At 44.8% G+C, this 16,387-nt stretch overlaps 3 protein-coding genes across 5 annotated transcripts in view; 2 read left to right on the top strand and 1 right to left on the bottom strand.

Annotated features, from left to right (window-relative positions):
• Positions 1-901: 901 nt before the first annotated feature.
• On the top strand, positions 902-7,078 carry tomm20b (translocase of outer mitochondrial membrane 20b). Of its 2 annotated transcripts, XR_004614422.1 has the most exons (6): positions 902-1,172; positions 3,119-3,165; positions 3,797-3,878; positions 3,984-4,126; positions 4,248-4,365; positions 7,063-7,078. XR_004614422.1 is itself a non-coding variant. In XM_034590640.1 (5 exons), the coding sequence occupies exons 1-5, from the start codon at positions 1,049-1,051 to the stop codon at positions 4,290-4,292; spliced, it is 441 nt and encodes a 146-aa protein (XP_034446531.1). In that variant the 5' UTR covers positions 902-1,048; the 3' UTR covers positions 4,293-4,810. The 2 variants fall into 2 exon arrangements, 1 of the variants encoding a protein (XP_034446531.1); XM_034590640.1 differs by lacking the exon at positions 7,063-7,078 and having other exon boundaries at positions 4,248-4,810.
• Positions 5,265-11,678, bottom strand: rbm34 (RNA binding motif protein 34). Of its 2 annotated transcripts, none has more exons than XM_034589788.1 (11): positions 11,479-11,678; positions 8,543-8,696; positions 8,291-8,403; positions 7,913-8,120; positions 7,768-7,827; positions 6,942-6,985; positions 6,471-6,554; positions 6,317-6,380; positions 6,188-6,230; positions 5,990-6,108; positions 5,265-5,801 (listed from the first exon to the last, which is right to left on the bottom strand). In XM_034589788.1, the coding sequence occupies exons 1-11, from the start codon at positions 11,499-11,501 to the stop codon at positions 5,436-5,438; spliced, it is 1,278 nt and encodes a 425-aa protein (XP_034445679.1). In that variant the 5' UTR covers positions 11,502-11,678; the 3' UTR covers positions 5,265-5,435. The 2 variants fall into 2 exon arrangements, with proteins under 2 accessions (XP_034445679.1, XP_034445688.1); XM_034589797.1 differs by having other exon boundaries at positions 6,320-6,380; positions 11,479-11,673.
• Positions 11,679-11,953: 275 nt separating this feature from the next.
• The window catches only part of tbce (tubulin folding cofactor E), a 10,781-nt gene continuing 6,347 nt past the window's right edge, over positions 11,954-16,387 (top strand). Inside the window, exons 1-8 of the mRNA XM_034589454.1 lie at positions 11,954-12,120; positions 12,467-12,551; positions 13,065-13,217; positions 13,288-13,373; positions 13,676-13,775; positions 13,912-14,014; positions 15,014-15,090; positions 15,162-15,254. Of these exons, the coding sequence (XP_034445345.1) occupies positions 12,006-12,120; positions 12,467-12,551; positions 13,065-13,217; positions 13,288-13,373; positions 13,676-13,775; positions 13,912-14,014; positions 15,014-15,090; positions 15,162-15,254 (812 nt within the window). The 5' untranslated portion in view covers positions 11,954-12,005. The remainder of the gene's footprint in view (positions 12,121-12,466; positions 12,552-13,064; positions 13,218-13,287; positions 13,374-13,675; positions 13,776-13,911; positions 14,015-15,013; positions 15,091-15,161; positions 15,255-16,387) is intronic.

The raw sequence follows: 16,387 nt of genomic DNA, 5'->3' as shown, positions 1-16,387 counted from the left end.
CGTCATCACAGATCAAGCCATGAAGAGGAGCCTGTATGTGCTCTACATCGATAACAAGGTTTTGGTGCAGGCTGGAGGCAGTGGGCTAGTGTCCATTACCTGAGAAGCTCCTGCTGTGGGCATGGTCTTGATTGACCTGTCTGAGGACAATTCATATGGTAAACAGGGTGGTCCACATTGAAGACAGCGCCTCTCCCAGGAGAGTGGTGGTTCCACCTGGATGTAGTGACCCAGGTCGCCTAGATCAGTCATTTTGCATCCATGGAAATGGTCCATTGCCTAGAACGGTTCTCCCTCATGGAGAGTAGGACGTCAGATTTGGAGTCTAGCCTTTGCAGAGTTCATCTCTCAACAGTTAGACAGGACTGTCGATGAGACATCGTGAAAGTCTGGTGCTCCATCGACTTGAGCTAATTACTCCTAAGACTTGGTTTTGGGTTTGAATGTTGACCCATTAGCTTGTTCTGCCTTGTGTCCTTCACTCCATGGCGTCTCCGTTGGACCAAGGCAAGGCAGCTAATTTGATTATGGTTCATGCCCATGTCATTTCACCATTTCATGGTTGGGTTGATGGTTTGGTTGGCATCTTTTAGTGGGCCAGCTTCTGAAAGGGGCCTGATTCTTGAATGAGTGGCTGTGGCTGTAGAGCAGTTGTCCTCCAACCAGAAGGATGGTGGCTCGAATCCCAGCCCATGCCTCATAGATGTTGAATGCACTACTGGACTGGAAGTAGCTTTGGATAAAAGCTGAATGACTTGTAATATTGTGACCTGGGAAATCATTGGGCAAGTTGGTCTTTAATTTAGTTTAGATCCTTCACAGATCTTTGAACCTTTATGAGCTGCAGAAATATTATATTTTACATTTCCAGTCAGGCGCTGCATAGACAGCTACGTCAGGTCCTCAGGGGTCCTCACTGCCCTGAGCCTCCGCCTGATCACAACCCACCGGAGAACATCTCGACTTTCACCGGAGAACAACCGGAGAACAAGCGGAGAACATCTCGACCCTCAGCAGAACCTCCGGGACTCGAGAGGCTGCTGGAGGAATGATGGGCGGCCGGTCGAGTGCGTTAGCTGCGGGGCTGTGCGGGGCTCTGTTCCTCGGGTACTGTGTCTACTTCGACAGGAAGAGACGGAGCGACCCGGAGTTCAGGAACCGGCTGCGGGAGCGTGAGTGTTGACCTCCTCTTCTTCACCTTCACCGGGCCCGGGAGGGGCTCCGTCCGGTCCGTGTGGTCCGGTCCGTGTGGTCCGGTCCGTGTGGTCCGGTCCCTGTGATCTGGTCCGTGTGATCTGGTCCCTGTGATCCGGTCCGTGTGGTCCGGTCTCTGTGATCCGGTCCCTGTGATCTGGTCCGTGTGGTCCCTGTGATCCGGTCCGTGTGGTCCGGTCGCTGTGGTCCGGTCCCTGTGATCTGGTCCGTGTGGTCCGGTCCGTGTGGTCCGGTCCCTGTGATCTGGTCCCTGTGATCCGGTCCGTGTGGTCCGGTCCCTGTGGTCCGGTCCCTGTGATCCGGTCCGTGTGATCTGGTCCCTGTGATCCGGTCCGTGTGGTCCGGTCCCTGTGGTCCGGTCGCTGTGGTCCGGTCTCTGTGATCCGGTCCCTGTGATCTGGTCCATGTGGTCCCTGTGATCCGGTCCGTGTGGTCCGGTCCCTATGGTCCGGTCGCTGTGGTCCGGTCCCTGTGATCTGGTCCGTGTGGTCCGGTCCGTGTGGTCCGGTCCCTGTGATCTGGTCCGTGTGGTCCGGTCCCTGTGATCTGGTCCCTGTGATCCGGTCCGTGTGGTCCGGTCCCTGTGGTCCGGTCCCTGTGATCTGGTCCGTGTGGTCCGGTCCGTGTGGTCCGGTCCCTATGATCTGGTCCGTGTGGTCCGGTCCGTGTGGTCCGGTCCCTGTGATCTGGTCCGTGTGGTCCGGTCTCTGTGATCCGGTCCCTGTGATCTGGTCCGTGTGGTCCCTGTGATCCGGTCCGTGTGGTCCGGTCCGTGTGGTCCGGTCCCTGTGATCCGGTCCGTGTGGTCCGGTCCCTGTGGTCCGGTCCCTGTGATCTGGTCCGTGTGGTCCGGTCCGTGTGGTCCGGTCCCTATGATCTGGTCCGTGTGGTCCGGTCCGTGTGGTCCGGTCCCTGTGATCTGGTCCGTGTGGTCCGGTCTCTGTGATCCGGTCCCTGTGATCTGGTCCGTGTGGTCCCTGTGATCCGGTCCGTGTGGTCCGGTCCGTGTGGTCCGGTCCCTGTGGTCCGGTCGCTGTGGTCCGGTCCCTGTGATCTGGTCCGTGTGGTCCGGTCCGTGTGGTCCGGTCCCTGTGATCTGGTCCGTGTGGTCCGGTCCCTATGATCTGGTCCGTGTGGTCCGGTCCCTATGATCTGGTCCGTGTGGTCCGGTCCCTGTGGTCCGGTCCGTGTGGTCCGGTCCCTGTGATCTGGTCCGTGTGGTCCGGTCCCTATGATCTGGTCCGTGTGGTCCGGTCCCTGTGGTCCGGTCCGTGTGGTCCGGTCCCTGTGATCTGGTCCGTGTGGTCCGGTCCGGCCCGGCTCGGTTTGGTTTTGTTCTTCTTTGTCTTTTCCCGGTTTCCCACAGGCTCAGACCCGGTTCGGTTCGGTCCGCCATGCTGACAAACTGAACTCAATTAACACCGTCCCCAGGTTAATTGAGCTCATGTGTTAAACTGGTTTAAATCTGGTTTAACATTGGTTCTCCACATGTTCTCCACATGTTCTCCACATGTTCTCCACATGTTCCTGTGGGTTCTGCAGGTTTATTGGAGATCGTTTGTCTTTGACCCTGTGATTGGCTGAGGACCTGTCCAGGAATGAGTCATATAGACACTTTTAATTAGACATTATGGAGATTTGAAGAAAGGATAATTTGTATTATCCGTTTGCTGTTGTTACTTGATTTTACCTTCAAAAATCTACTGAATATGGAAGTTTCCTCTGGCGGCGGCCAAACGTTTGCTCACATCAGACATCTTGTCTAATACTGTAAATGTGTCCATTGGGGGACTAAGGACTCACTTCTCTTATCTGATCTTTTATCTCCTATGTTATATCTGATCTCTGATCTGAACGTGGGTTGAACCGCGGTGTTTGATGGGCTCTGTGGTTCTGGTCCCAGGCAGGAGGAAGCAGAAGGCAGTGAAGGAGAGCGCAGGTCAAGCAAAGGTGAGAACAGTCTCTTCTCTGTTGATGTGTTCAGATTCTCAGATTCACAACAAATGAATGATAAACACTGATTCAGTTTAAAAATTCAGTGAAATGTTTCTGACTCAAAACTTAAGAATCATTCTACACAGTCCTTCTGACTTATTTTGATTATTATCAGTGAAGTTTTGTTATTCTCTTAAAATCACATGTTATTTTAATACAGGTTCTAAAGGCAGATCTTTCACACTAGTTTTAGCAGTTTCAAACTTTTATAGTCGACATAATGTCCATGAAAGTTCTTGTTTGAACCACCGACGGGTTCATATTGTTGTTTTGAGACAGTTGGTTTCACCAGACGTTAAATCGCTCTGTTCTATGATCTACAGCCGCCTCAGTCTCTAGGTGTGTGTTGTTGTGTGGACGTCACCTCAGACGGTTTCTTCCACCACGGAAAGTCGCACAATAACACAAACTGACGAGATCGAAGCAGCGGTAGATGTTAGAGGTGCCAAGTAAAGTGTATGTTTTTATCAATGGACTCGGTTGATCTGCCCTAAAGTTGGACCAGTATTCAGCTTAGGACCATGAGTAAACGTTTTCCAGACTCTGAAGACCAGTTGTTTTAAACTGAAAGTTGATTCTCCTGCAGCTCCCGGACCTGAAGGACGCTGAGGCGGTGCAGAAGTTCTTCCTGGAGGAGATCCAGCTGGGGGAGGAGCTGCTGGCTCAGGGTAACACCCCCTCACCTACAGCAAATTCATTTTATTCAGTCTCGCTCTCAGGTCGGACGAAATTGTCTGGATAATTGTCTCTTGTGTTTCCGTCTCCTTCCACAGGAGACTATGAGAAAGGTGTGGACCACCTGACCAACGCCATCGCAGTGTGTGGTCAGCCTCAGCAGCTGCTGCAGGTCCTGCAGCAGACTCTGCCGCCGCCCGTCTTTCAGATGCTGCTCACCAAACTGCCCAGCATCAGCCAGGTAGGCCCACCATCGCCTTAACTGGTCCAACTCCATCCACTGGGCCAGACGTCTTCCTGACTGTCCATGTTTTGTTGTTTTGAAAATAAAAACACTGCTGTGAACCTTTGTCTTCTTGCAGCGTATCGTGAGCGCACAGAGTCTGAGTGAGGATGATATAGAATGAGGAGAAGGCTGAGAGGAAACGACCCCCCCGCCCAACCATCACCCATCCTCCTCCTCCTCACCTGGACCTCCTCGTTACATCATGACCGTCCAACGCCTGCGTCACTCAGGCCGTCACTTCCCACCACGGCGTCCTAAGGGAACTCCTTTTTATTCCTGGTTTGTCCGTGACAGTTTTGTTAGGTTTTGTTTTTTTAATGGAAATTACCCGTTTTGGGGTAAAATATCCCCGTCAGAAAACTTTTAACAAGCTCCAACATTAACTGTACATGTGCTGACTAACTGGCCCGGGTCTTTGTTTCCAACCGCAATCAGCTGCTGACGGCCTCGTACACCAGGTGGCGCTGTCACACGTTATTCATGATGTCAGTCGTAGAAACATCGTCTCCTCTGCTTCTCAGTATTTATTGTTCTGTTATCATCTGTCTGATGCAAACACTTTTTACAAAGTGATGAAATGTTTTGTTCGTGTTAAAGACGATGAACCTCTTTAGAGAAATAAAATAAAAAGCTGAACAAACAGTGAAGTTGTGTTTTGACTGACGTAACAAGGGCAGAGCAGATGATTGACAGCTCTCTTCTGGTCAATCACTCGCTGCTTTTTTCTGCCAGAATCTTCAAAGTGTTTTGGTTCCACTGTATTTTGCAAATGTCACTGAATTTTCACCTTCAGGAAGATTCAGTGACGGTTACGTTTAAAACCATGTCCAGCAGCGCTCTGATGTCTCAGCCTGTTGAACCTTTACCGACAGAAAACATCTCTGACAAACACTTAACGTCTACTTTGATGATTTTTTTTTAGCTTGGTTCATGTCCCATCTGCTAACATGGAGGTTTACGATCTATACTGCAGCTAGCCACCAGGGGGCGACCCAGAGCTTTTGGCTCCACTTTGTCGTCCATCTTTATTATGTTGTCAGATTTGAGATTCTGATCGGCTCATTCGATTCCTTCGTTAAGATTGATCGAGGAGTCAAAATGAAACTTTTGAATTTATTTGTGTTCACAATTTACAGATTTAAAGGTTTAAGAAAATCCTTTTGATAAAGAACAGCAACAGAAAATGTCATCCAATAAAACAAGGTAGAAACTTGTGTTTTCTTTGAGAAGTTGAATCATGTGCTCAGTCTAAAGTTTCCTCGGGTCAGATGTGAACAGTTTTGTTCGGCTTCACTTTCTTCTTCAGTTTCTTCTTTTTAATTGGATCCACCATTTGTCCTTTGAAGGATCCGGAGCTTTTGGTCGGCCTTTGCTGGTTTCCTGTGAACTTCTTTTGAGACTTAAAACCTCCTCTCTCCCGCCCGGGGCCCTTGGCGGGGCCCTTGGCGGCGCTCTTGGCGGGGCCCTTGGCGGCGCCCTTGGCGGGGCCCCTTCCCGGCCTCCCTGTGGTTCCTCTGTCGTTTGTTTTCTTCTTTTGTTTTTCTTTCTTCACGGACCTCTTCACCCGGACGGCTCGGCCCTCCAGCTTCGAGCCGTCCAGTTTCAACGCCAGCTGGACCGAGTCGGGACTCTGAGGACACACACAGGTAAAATGTGTTAAAACACAGTCGATGTTCAGATTTAGAGTCTTTATAAATACTATCTTTTGATCAAATTTAAGAAATCTTGTATAATATGAGTTATTTATGAAGTGTAGTTGTGATGAGGAGGAGGACGATGGTCGCAGCCTCTTCATCAGAAAGCTCAGAGTCGTCGTACCTCAAACAGGATGTATCCAAATCCTTTCCCCAGCCCAGAGTTCTGGTCTCGGACGAGTCTCACTGCCTCCACTGAGCCACACTCCTCAAAATGTTGTCGAAATGCGCTTTCGTTTATTTCTAAAATCAGATTTAACAAGTTAGTGTTGAAGTTCATCTGCTGCCGTTCCCTGAACCAGAACACTGAGGAAAAACTCACCGAACGAGAGGTTCCCCACGAAAACAGAACGTTTGTGATCGTGCTGCAAGAGGAGAACACGAAGGATTAATCATCACGTGAGTTGGAGCACAGAGTTTGGACAGATGTTAACTAACGTTGAAGACCTACTGATGAGCTGTCAGTCACTCGGTCCACTCGGATGTGGAAGTCTTTCTCGATCTCCGTGCCGTTACTGCGGAACAGAATAAACACGTGATGAGTTAATAACAGCTGCGTGTTATTATAACGTGGTATTGGTCCAGGTTTGCTGCGACCGTCTGACCTTTCCAACGCCTTGGCGACGCCGTCATCGTCTGTAAACACCACGTAGGCATTAACGCTTTGCTTCTTGGGATGAATTTTGCGTCTGAGGTATAAATGAAAGATGCTGTTGATTGGTGGTTTCAGTTGCAGTGAAAGTTAACTGTGATTTCCAGTGAGGGATTAACGAAGCAGCTGGTGTCAGAGGAAAACTGGTTGCAACTGACGAGTTTCTCTCTTTGTTTCATTATCTTTTCTAAAAACTCTTGAACCTGAAGTGGACATAACGTCAGGTTTGATTACAACGATACAAAACAGAGAAAATCTAAGAAGTAGGTACAGATGAAATACAAAGAACTAATCTTTCCAAACTGGAGATTTATGTAAATGAATCAACAAATCAACTCGTCGTTTTCTCATATTTCATCTTTAAAAACAAACGTTTTTCATATTATGAAAATGTGTTAAGAACAAAATCTAACAGAAAACGTACTTGATGGCTGCGACTTTCCGGGATATGGAGGGATCCTCTCTGACCTGCAGGGAACAAACAGATCATGTGACTGATGTCGGGGAACATTCGGACGTTCACTCCAACACACCTGAAAACACAGGTCACATGACCGTCACTGGTCATGTGACGTAAACAGGAAGTAGATTGTCTCCTCTGCAGCTGGTTGCTTAGTAACAGAAACTCCTCTGAAGGAGGAGCAGTGAAGGTGAAGAGTCAGAGCAGGGACGACGAGGTGGAACTGTAACTGACAGGAAGTGTTAGCGACGCTTTGTGTTCACCGCTGGTCGTCGAGTCATGTGACTGATGAGAACCAATCAGGAAGAGAACGTGTCATCGTTTACTAAAGTCTCAGTTTCTGTTCAGACTCAAACACAAACCCAGAGTTTTCAAAATGAAAACGAGAGCAGAAGCATTTACACAAGTCTCCAACAGGAGTAACCATAGCAACAGTGATGAGTTTTAAAACTGAAAGGTCTCTGGGCGAAGTCGGAATCTCTGAACACACAGAGTCAAATAAGAGAATATCAGATTTAAATGACAAAGATTCAAAGCTGCATTCACAGCAGCTTTTAAATCTGAAAAATCATTTCAGCAAAATCACATTAAAAACTCTCCCCAGATATTTGTTTCCATGAACTTGTGTATTTTGTTGTGTTTTCACTTTCCTCAACCACGAGACCAGTCACAATGTCACTGGTCTTACTCCCGTCAACGCACACAGATGAATTTAACTGTGACACTTTGTGGTGCGTCAGTGGTGATGGACAAACTGTTTCCTGTTGTGTTTTTGTGTCTGTGTTTTTACCACAGAGCGAAAGCGGATGGACTCGATGGATCCTTTATTCCTGAAGAGGCTCCGCAGGGTCTGAAGCACAGAAGAAGAACATCAGGTCAGATGATCCATCAACAACAGGAAACACATGATAATGGTCGCGCTCTTTAATCTCTACCTTCTTGGTGCAGCTGATGGGCAGGTTACCCACAAACACCGTCCTCTTTCTCTTCACTGACTCTTCCTCTCTGCAGGCTTTCGTCCTCTGCCTCTTCATCACCCATAACTCTGTATCGTTCTCTCTACCCGACCCTGAAGCCTTCCTCTTCTTCACGGACATCCCCTTCCCTCGCTCGTCTTCGTCTGCCTCCTGCAGGCTGCTCTCTCTGAGGAAGAGGACGAAGGAGACGCCAGAGTCACAGATGAAAGTTTTCAAAAAGAAAACTCTTTTTAAAAAAGATTCAGTGATTTACATTTTTCAAAAAGATGTAGGGAAGAAAAAGACCAGCAGCTCTTTGGATCTAGAATCTGATTGGTCTGTTTTTGAACTTCTCACCTGTTCTCCAGCTTCTGTTCGGCCGCTGATTTCTCTGGCAGCTTCTTCTTCTGACCTTTGACCTCTGGAGTCTCCTTCTTCTGCTGCTGCTGCTCCGAGCCCCTCTGAACCGGCTGCCGACAACAAGGACACGTTAAAGCCTCGTGTGACAATACACACCTACACACTGTGGCTGTCACAAACATCCACCAGATCCCCACATGTCTCCATCAGAGCATGTTCGGTTCCCTCCTGTGTCTGTGCTGGACTCACCTCGGGCGCAGGCTGAAACAGAAGAGACGCAGCCGGTGTCGTGGTGCTGAACAATGCCGCCAGCGAGCCAGACGCCGCAGAACTCTTCTTAAACAAACTCCCTGACACCTGACCCACCACGTAGTCAGAGGCCGGTTCTGAAGACGCCTCAGCACTGAGGACACAGGAAACTCATTTACATAAAGAGACAGTAAACGAAATATCACTGATTTTATTTTGTGTTTAAACAGAGTGACGAGGTTTAGGATGGACGGACGGAGAGACAGATGGATAGATGGACAGATGGACAGATAGATAGATGGACAGATGGACAGATAGATAGATGGACAGATAGATAGATGGACAGATAGATAGATAGATACAGCGGGTAAAATAAGTATTGAACACGTCACCATTTTTCTCAGTAACTATATTTCTAAAGGTGCTATTGACATGAAATTTTCACCAGATGTCGTTAACAACTCAAGTAATCCATACATACAAAGAAAACCTAACAAATAAGTTCAGAAATTAAGTTACGTGTAATCAAATGGAATGACACAGGGAAAAAGTATTGAACACGCTAACTGAAATTGATTTAATACTTCGTACAAAAGCCTTAGTTGGTGATGACGGCTTCAAGACGCCTCCTGTATGGAGGGTTATGGAGAAACCAGTCACATGCATTGCTCAGGTGTGATTTTGGCTCATTCTTCCACACAAACAGTCTTCAACTCTTGAAAGTTCCGTGGGCCTCTTCTATAAACTCTGATCTTTAGTTCTTTCCATAGATTTTCTGTTGGATTCAAGTCAGGTGATTGGCTGGGCCATTCCAGCAGCTTTATTTTCTTTCTCTGAAACCAATTGAGAGTTTCCTTGGCTGTGTTTGGGATCCTTGTCTTGCTGAAATGTCCCCCCCCTCGTTTCATCTTCATCATCCTGGTAGATGGCAGCAGATCTTTATCAAGAATGTCTCGGTACATTTTTCCATTCATCCTTCCTTATATGAAGTTTGCCAGTGCCGTATGTTGAAGACCAGCCCCACACCGTGATGTTCCCACCTGGGGGGATGTGCAGTGCCCTTTGACCTCCACACATGGTGTGTGTTATGACATCCAAAGAGTTCCATTTTGGTCTCATCTGACCAGACGTTATTCTCCCAGTATTTCACAGGCTTGTCTAAATGTTGTGCAGCAAACTTTAAACGAGCTTCAACGCAGTCTTGCGTGGTGAGCGTGCATACAGGCCACGGCGGTTGAGTGCATTACTTCCTTCTGTAACCAATGCCATCAGTATGTTTTGGAACAATAAGGTTGTGAAGGTCTTGAGAGAGCTCTTTGCTTTCACCATCATGAGATGTTTCTTGTGTGACACCTTGGTGATGAGACACCTTTTCATCAGCCATCAGTCGGGACTGAACCAGCTGATGTTCTTTCCACTGACAAGGGGCAGGATTGATTTCTAATTACTGACAGAGTTCAGCTGGTGTCTTGTCTTTCCATGCCTCTTTGCACCCCCCTTTCTTCAGGTGTTCAATACTTTTTCCCTGTGTCATTCCATTTGATTACACATATCTTAATTTCTGAACTTATTTGTTTGGTTTTCTTTGTATGTATGGATTACTTGGGTTGTTACTGACATCTGGTGAAAATATCATGTCAATAGCACCTTTAGAAATATAGTTACTGAGAAGAATGGTGACGTGTTCAATACTTATTTTACCCGCTGTAGATAGATAGATAGATAGAAGGATAGAAGGATAGATAGATAGATAGATAGAAGGATAGAAGGATAGATGGATAGATAGATAGAAGGATAGATAGATGGATAGAAGGATAGATAGATAGAAAGAAGGATAGATAGATAGATAGAAGGATAGATAGAAGGATAGATAGATAGATAGAAGGATAGAAGGATAGATGGATAGATAGATAGGATAGAAAGAAGGATAGATAGATAGAAAGAAGGATAGATAGATAGAAGGATAGATAGATAGAAAGAAGGATAGATAGATAGAAAGAAGGATAGATAGATAGATAGATAGAAGGATAGAAGGATAGATAGAAAGAAGGATAGATAGATAGAAAGAAGGATAGATAGATAGAAGGATAGATAGATAGAAAGAAGGATAGATAGAAGGATAGATAGAAGGATAGATAGATAGAAAGAAGGATAGATAGATAGAAAGAAGGATAGATAGATAGAAAGAAGGATAGATAGATAGAAAGAAGGATAGATAGATAGATAGATAGAAGGATAGAAGGATAGATAGAAAGAAGGATAGATAGATAGAAAGAAGGATAGATAGATAGAAGGATAGATAGATAGAAAGAAGGATAGATAGATAGAAAGAAGGATAGATAGATAGAAAGAAGGATAGATAGATAGAAAGAAGGATAGATAGAAGGATAGATAGAAGGATAGATAGATAGAAAGAAGGATAGATAGAAGGATAGATAGATAGATGGATAGATAGATAGAAGGATAGATAGATAGAAAGAAGGATAGATAGATAGGAAGAAGGATAGATAGATAGGAAGAAGGATAGATAGATAGAAAGAAGGATAGATAGATAGAAAGAAGGATAGATAGATAGGAAGAAGGATAGATAGATAGAAAGAAGGATAGATAGATAGATAGATAGATAGGATAGATAGATAGATAGAAGGATAGATAGATAGATAGATAGATAGATGGATAGAGAGACAGCTAGATAGATAGAGAGAGAGAGAGATAGATAGACAGATAGATAGATAGATAGATAGAGAGACAGAGAGAGAGAGAGACAGAGAGAGAGATAGATAGAGAGATAGATAGAAGGATAGATGATAGATAGATAGATAGATAGATAGATAGAAGGATAGATAGATAGATGATAGATAGATAGACAGATGGATAATAGATACATAGATAGTCCGTCACAGTAACTGAGTCCATGTAAAACAAAGTAAACAAACCTGTGGTCAACTTTCTTCTTCATTGTTTCTTCAGATTGTTACTTGCGTTACTTGCGTTACTTCCGCTCCTTTCTTCTTCTTCTTCTTCTTCTCGTTGAATTTAATGATAAATGAACAATAAACACACTTGAGCGGAAACGACCGTTCACATGTTCTCCAGTCGCACTCTGCTGTCCTGCTGACAATTCTGTCCCCCGGGAAACACGGTCACATTAACACAAAGCTTCCGCTGATGTTTCCAGAGTTTAATTGTGATGTGAACGGTGAACGACAGACTTCCGGTCAGATAACTGTGACTTAACACTTAAAGAGTAAATATATGAAAATAAAAGTTCAATTATTTATCTGTTCATTTCTAAATTATAAGTTCATTTCATTTAAAGCTTCAAGCGGAAACAGGTACGACGACGAAACGAGTCACTTCCGGTGCAGCTTGCCTGTGTTGTGGTCGTCAGCCGAGGAAGCTAACACTTAGCCGAGGAAGCTAACTCTTTAGTGTCTCTGCGGTTACACCTTGTGTCTTCTCCATGGGAATCGAACACACGGAGCCGGAGGTGCCGGACGATGCGGTGGGCAGGCGGGTGTTCTGCGGCGCGGAGCGGGCCACGGTCCGGTACGTGGGCCCGGTACCACCGACAGAAGGTCAGAACCGACACATCATGTCACAGCCTCATCGTGTGGATGATACTATAGAGTGTACATAAGAGAAATACAAGGATCATGAATCATGTGTTGAATCATCACACAATCTCTGAGCTGTCAATCAATCAGTTGTATTAGTGTAGTTCATATTCACAGTTTGTCTCAGAGACATTTAACAAGGTGAGACATCCTCTGTCCTTAACCCTCAAGAGTCAATCTACTAAAACCTTTAACAGGTGAAGAAGGTAGAAACCTCAGAGACACGTGAGGATCCGTCTCCCAGGACGGACACAAGTCCAGTAGATACCAGGTGTAATGTGTGTGTGTGGGGGGGGGGTGCGTTCAGGGCTGTGGCTCGGTGTGGAGTGGGAGGAGCCCAGCAGAGGTAAACATGACGGCAGCCATGACGGAGTCCAGTATTTCACATGCAGGTAAGATTCATCACTTTAAAGCTGCTCAATGCTACTGAATCAGGATTCTTCATGTTTCACAGTTTCCTGCTGAATATTGGAGATAAACTCTGGTTGTTAATAACTTCAGAGTGTTTTGAACTGATCTCAGTTCAGCTTCACTCTTCAGCTGCAGCTGGTTGTGACAGTTGAAGCTGACTCTCAGTCAGTTCTTCTCACAGGAGATGGAACCCACTCAGCAGAGTCACAGAGAACAGACGCTCAGGGAGAGAAGGAGGAAACTTTCTCATGTTCACACTAAACATCAGACTCACTTTCATCCAGCTGCTGCTTTAGAATAAACAGTTTCAGACATGAACACAAGTTGAGCTATAAACCGTCTTCACCACACGATGGAAACATTCAGGGATATTTTTATTATAATTATTTACAGTCTGTGATTGTAAAAATTGAAAGAGTTTAATTTCTGTTGATAGAATAACTTGTCTGATGACCAGTGATGTAGATCTGATAGATTCAGCTGTTGTCTCTCAGACATGCTACAGGCGGCTCCTTCGTCCGTCCAGCGAAGGTGAGCTTCGGCGTGGACTACCTGACCGCTGTGCGACAGGCGTACGACAACGACCCAGACAAACTGCTGAGTGACACAGTGTCCGCTATGTTTAAGGAGCCCATCCAGGAGCGCAGGTACGACGCTGTGAGGAGGAAGAGGTGAAGATGAAGATCAGTTCATTTCACCCCCTGCTTGTGTCTCTAGTTTTCAGAGTCTGACGGCAGCGTTGCTTGGAGACCGTCAAGTGAACGGACCCGGAAGTGACGGAGAAATCAGGAAAACCACACCCAGTATCTTTTCAGAGTTGCGCCGACCTCGGCTGAACTTAAACATTAATGATATTTTTATTGTTCCATTCAGAGTCAACTACTCGGCCAAAAGTATATGGACACCAAAGCACAGCACCCAGATCCAAACTGTGGGCAACAGAACATCCACTTGGTCTGAGTCTGTCTCTGTAGAATCACATGTGTTGTTAAAAGTCCAGTAAAGTGTGGATTTGGACACGTGATACATTCAATATTAATAAACCAGTGATTGTTGTCACTGTGCGTGTGATCGTGTTCAGTGAAGCTTTAACGTCAGTGACCAGACATCAAGTGGTTGGACATGTGTCGCAGTCTGTTGTCCTGCTGGGAGGACGTGTCCACCATCACTGGGCAGCTGGAGGGACTGGAGGTTCTCCAGCTCAGGTAGTGTGTGTGTGTGTGTGTGTGTGTGTGTGTGTGTGCGTGTGCGTGTGTGTGTGTGTGTTGTGGGGGTGTGTGTGTGGGGGGGGTGTCTGTCTCTCTGAATGTGTGTGTCACTGAACATTGTTTTGTTGTGTAGCTACAACACTCTGCGTTTGCCCTCCGACTCCTCGTCTCTGTGTCGGTCGTTCTTCAGCCTCAAAGTTCTCAGTCTGATCAGATGTGACCTCACCTGGCCACAGGTACACAACTGGCTAGATCACACACACACACACACACACACACACACACACACACACACACACACACACACACACACACACAATAACAAACATATTTCTAATATCTGTGCTATTTCTATGTTTTTATGCTGTGGTCAAATTACATAGGACATATTTATTAAATATGATATTTATGAATATATAAAAACATGTACACACAAAATATTCACACATTCTTTAAATACAGTTTTTTAAGTTCTATTGGACTTGATACTGGAATTTATTTTTCTGTAAATACATGTTTAACATAATATTTCAGTACCTTAAGGAAATTATTTAATAATTTGGAAATTGATATATAACTATCTGAGGATTTATACCAACATTCCAGTAACTGTAGCTAAAGCACATGTTAAACACTATTTTCAACTGATTTGTTAAAATTGTCCGATGTGTATTTATGATTCAAAATACTTACCCAACAATGAGATGAACTATCTGCCCCTGGTTTGGAAATTATAAATACCAGTGCTAAGGAACTGTACAAATGCATTTTATATCAATATATTTTACAATATTTTTCCTTTACAGTGAAGAAAAGTAAAAAGTTCTGATGAGAATGGTTTTTACATATTTCATATGTGTTTACTTTGTTTTAAATGTTGGACTAATAATATCTATATATTCATTATCAACTGTAGCATGAAGTAAGTGAATAACATGTATTTACAGACATATATTTTATACATATTATCTTTATTGGTGTACTTTTTGGGGTTTAATTTAGGTACAGAGTTATATACAATGACAATATATTTCTCTGTATTCATAAATATTATATAGAAAAGTGTATAGGCATAAAAACTAAGATTGAAAATTCCTACATCAGAATTAGTTTCACCAGTATGTGTGAGTATTTTGTGTATATGCTTTGAATGTAATAGAACATCATTTAATGATATTTAGAAGGATTTCCTATGTCGTCACGTTTACATCCTGATCCTTTCTCTCGTTGCTCAGATCCTGGAGTGCGCCCCCATGTGGCCACAGCTAGAGGATCTCTGTGTGGAAGAAAACAACATCACGGAGCTGCAGAGGTGACGTTGGTTTACTTCAGAGCCACGTTTGTTTCCTGTCGTCCTGATGCTAACTGCTGTGTCTCTTAAAGGCCGGAGGGCGTCCTGCAGAACGTCACCAAGCTCAATCTGTCCCGAAACCCCTTAATGCAGGAGACGCTGGTGAATCTCTCTGCTCTACCCAGGTGGAGTATGCTCAATGATAAACTGATTTAACCTCTGAGCTCTGCAGGAGAAATGTTCCTACAACCTCAGCTAAAAGGTTCTGAGTCAATAAACTTTAATATTGAGCTGCCGAGAACTTTTGAATTGTGCCTAGTGCTTAACATCTAAGACATCAAAGGAATCTTTCCTGGCTAAACCCACTGGAAAAGAGAAAGCCACACTCTAGCAAAGCCCTCGAACAACGTGCGATTATTCAAAAACAATAAGTCCTATCTGTGAAATAAAGACATCGTTAGAATCCCAAGACTTTGCCGAACACTCAGATATCTTTTTTTATTGGTCAGAGTTAAGAAATGGAACCGTGGGAGCGAGTTAGAAACGTTTGACTGATTTGCTCCTTCCAGAAATTTCCTCTCAATAATTAGACCGAATGGAGAGAGGCAACGGAGAACTACAGGTTTAGCTCTGATAGATTTCATAGCGACACTTCTGCGACGCTAACACGATTTCCTATGTTTTGATATAAAAATCCTGTATGACAACCTCCATTTGTGGCTTCGAGAGAAAATCTGTCCTGCTCCACTCTTGCTCTAAATGGCCGAGAGACCTTGACTCCCATTCATTTATTTTGGGCTGTTTTTTTTTTGATTTTCGAGGAAACCATTTGGCGAATGTCTTAGAATCGTCACAGCTCACCATTCACGACCGAGCTGCTATATGATGCTGAAATATTCTTGTGCATGTACGACGAAAACTGCGGGAGGAGAAGCGGGACAAAATTTCATACTGAAGAAGAATAAGAAGTAGTCAAATAATAAGTATGCAGAATAGTAATATTATGCATGCATAGGCACACATAATAAATGAAAAAGGTACTGAAACTCTTTTATAGATTTAAAAAAATGCTAAACTCTGACTTTCTTTTTATCAATAAAAACAAAACACATGTTTCTATAAACATTTCGTTTTTTTTAGATTTGAACATTTTGTTTTTCACTGCATGCAATGAAACATGATGACGTCATCGTGATGTCACAGCATGATGACGTCATCGTGATGTCACAGCATGATGACGTCATCGTGATGTCACAGCATGATGACGTCATCGTGATGTCACAGCATGATGACGTCATCGTGATGTCACAGCATGATG

Source organism: Hippoglossus hippoglossus, chromosome 1 (genome assembly GCF_009819705.1).
Source record: "Hippoglossus hippoglossus isolate fHipHip1 chromosome 1, fHipHip1.pri, whole genome shotgun sequence".
In the NCBI taxonomy this organism is placed as follows: domain Eukaryota; kingdom Metazoa; phylum Chordata; class Actinopteri; order Pleuronectiformes; family Pleuronectidae; genus Hippoglossus; species Hippoglossus hippoglossus.
The sequence above is the reverse complement of the archived record's forward strand: the minus strand, read 5'-3'. Positions and strand labels throughout refer to the sequence as shown.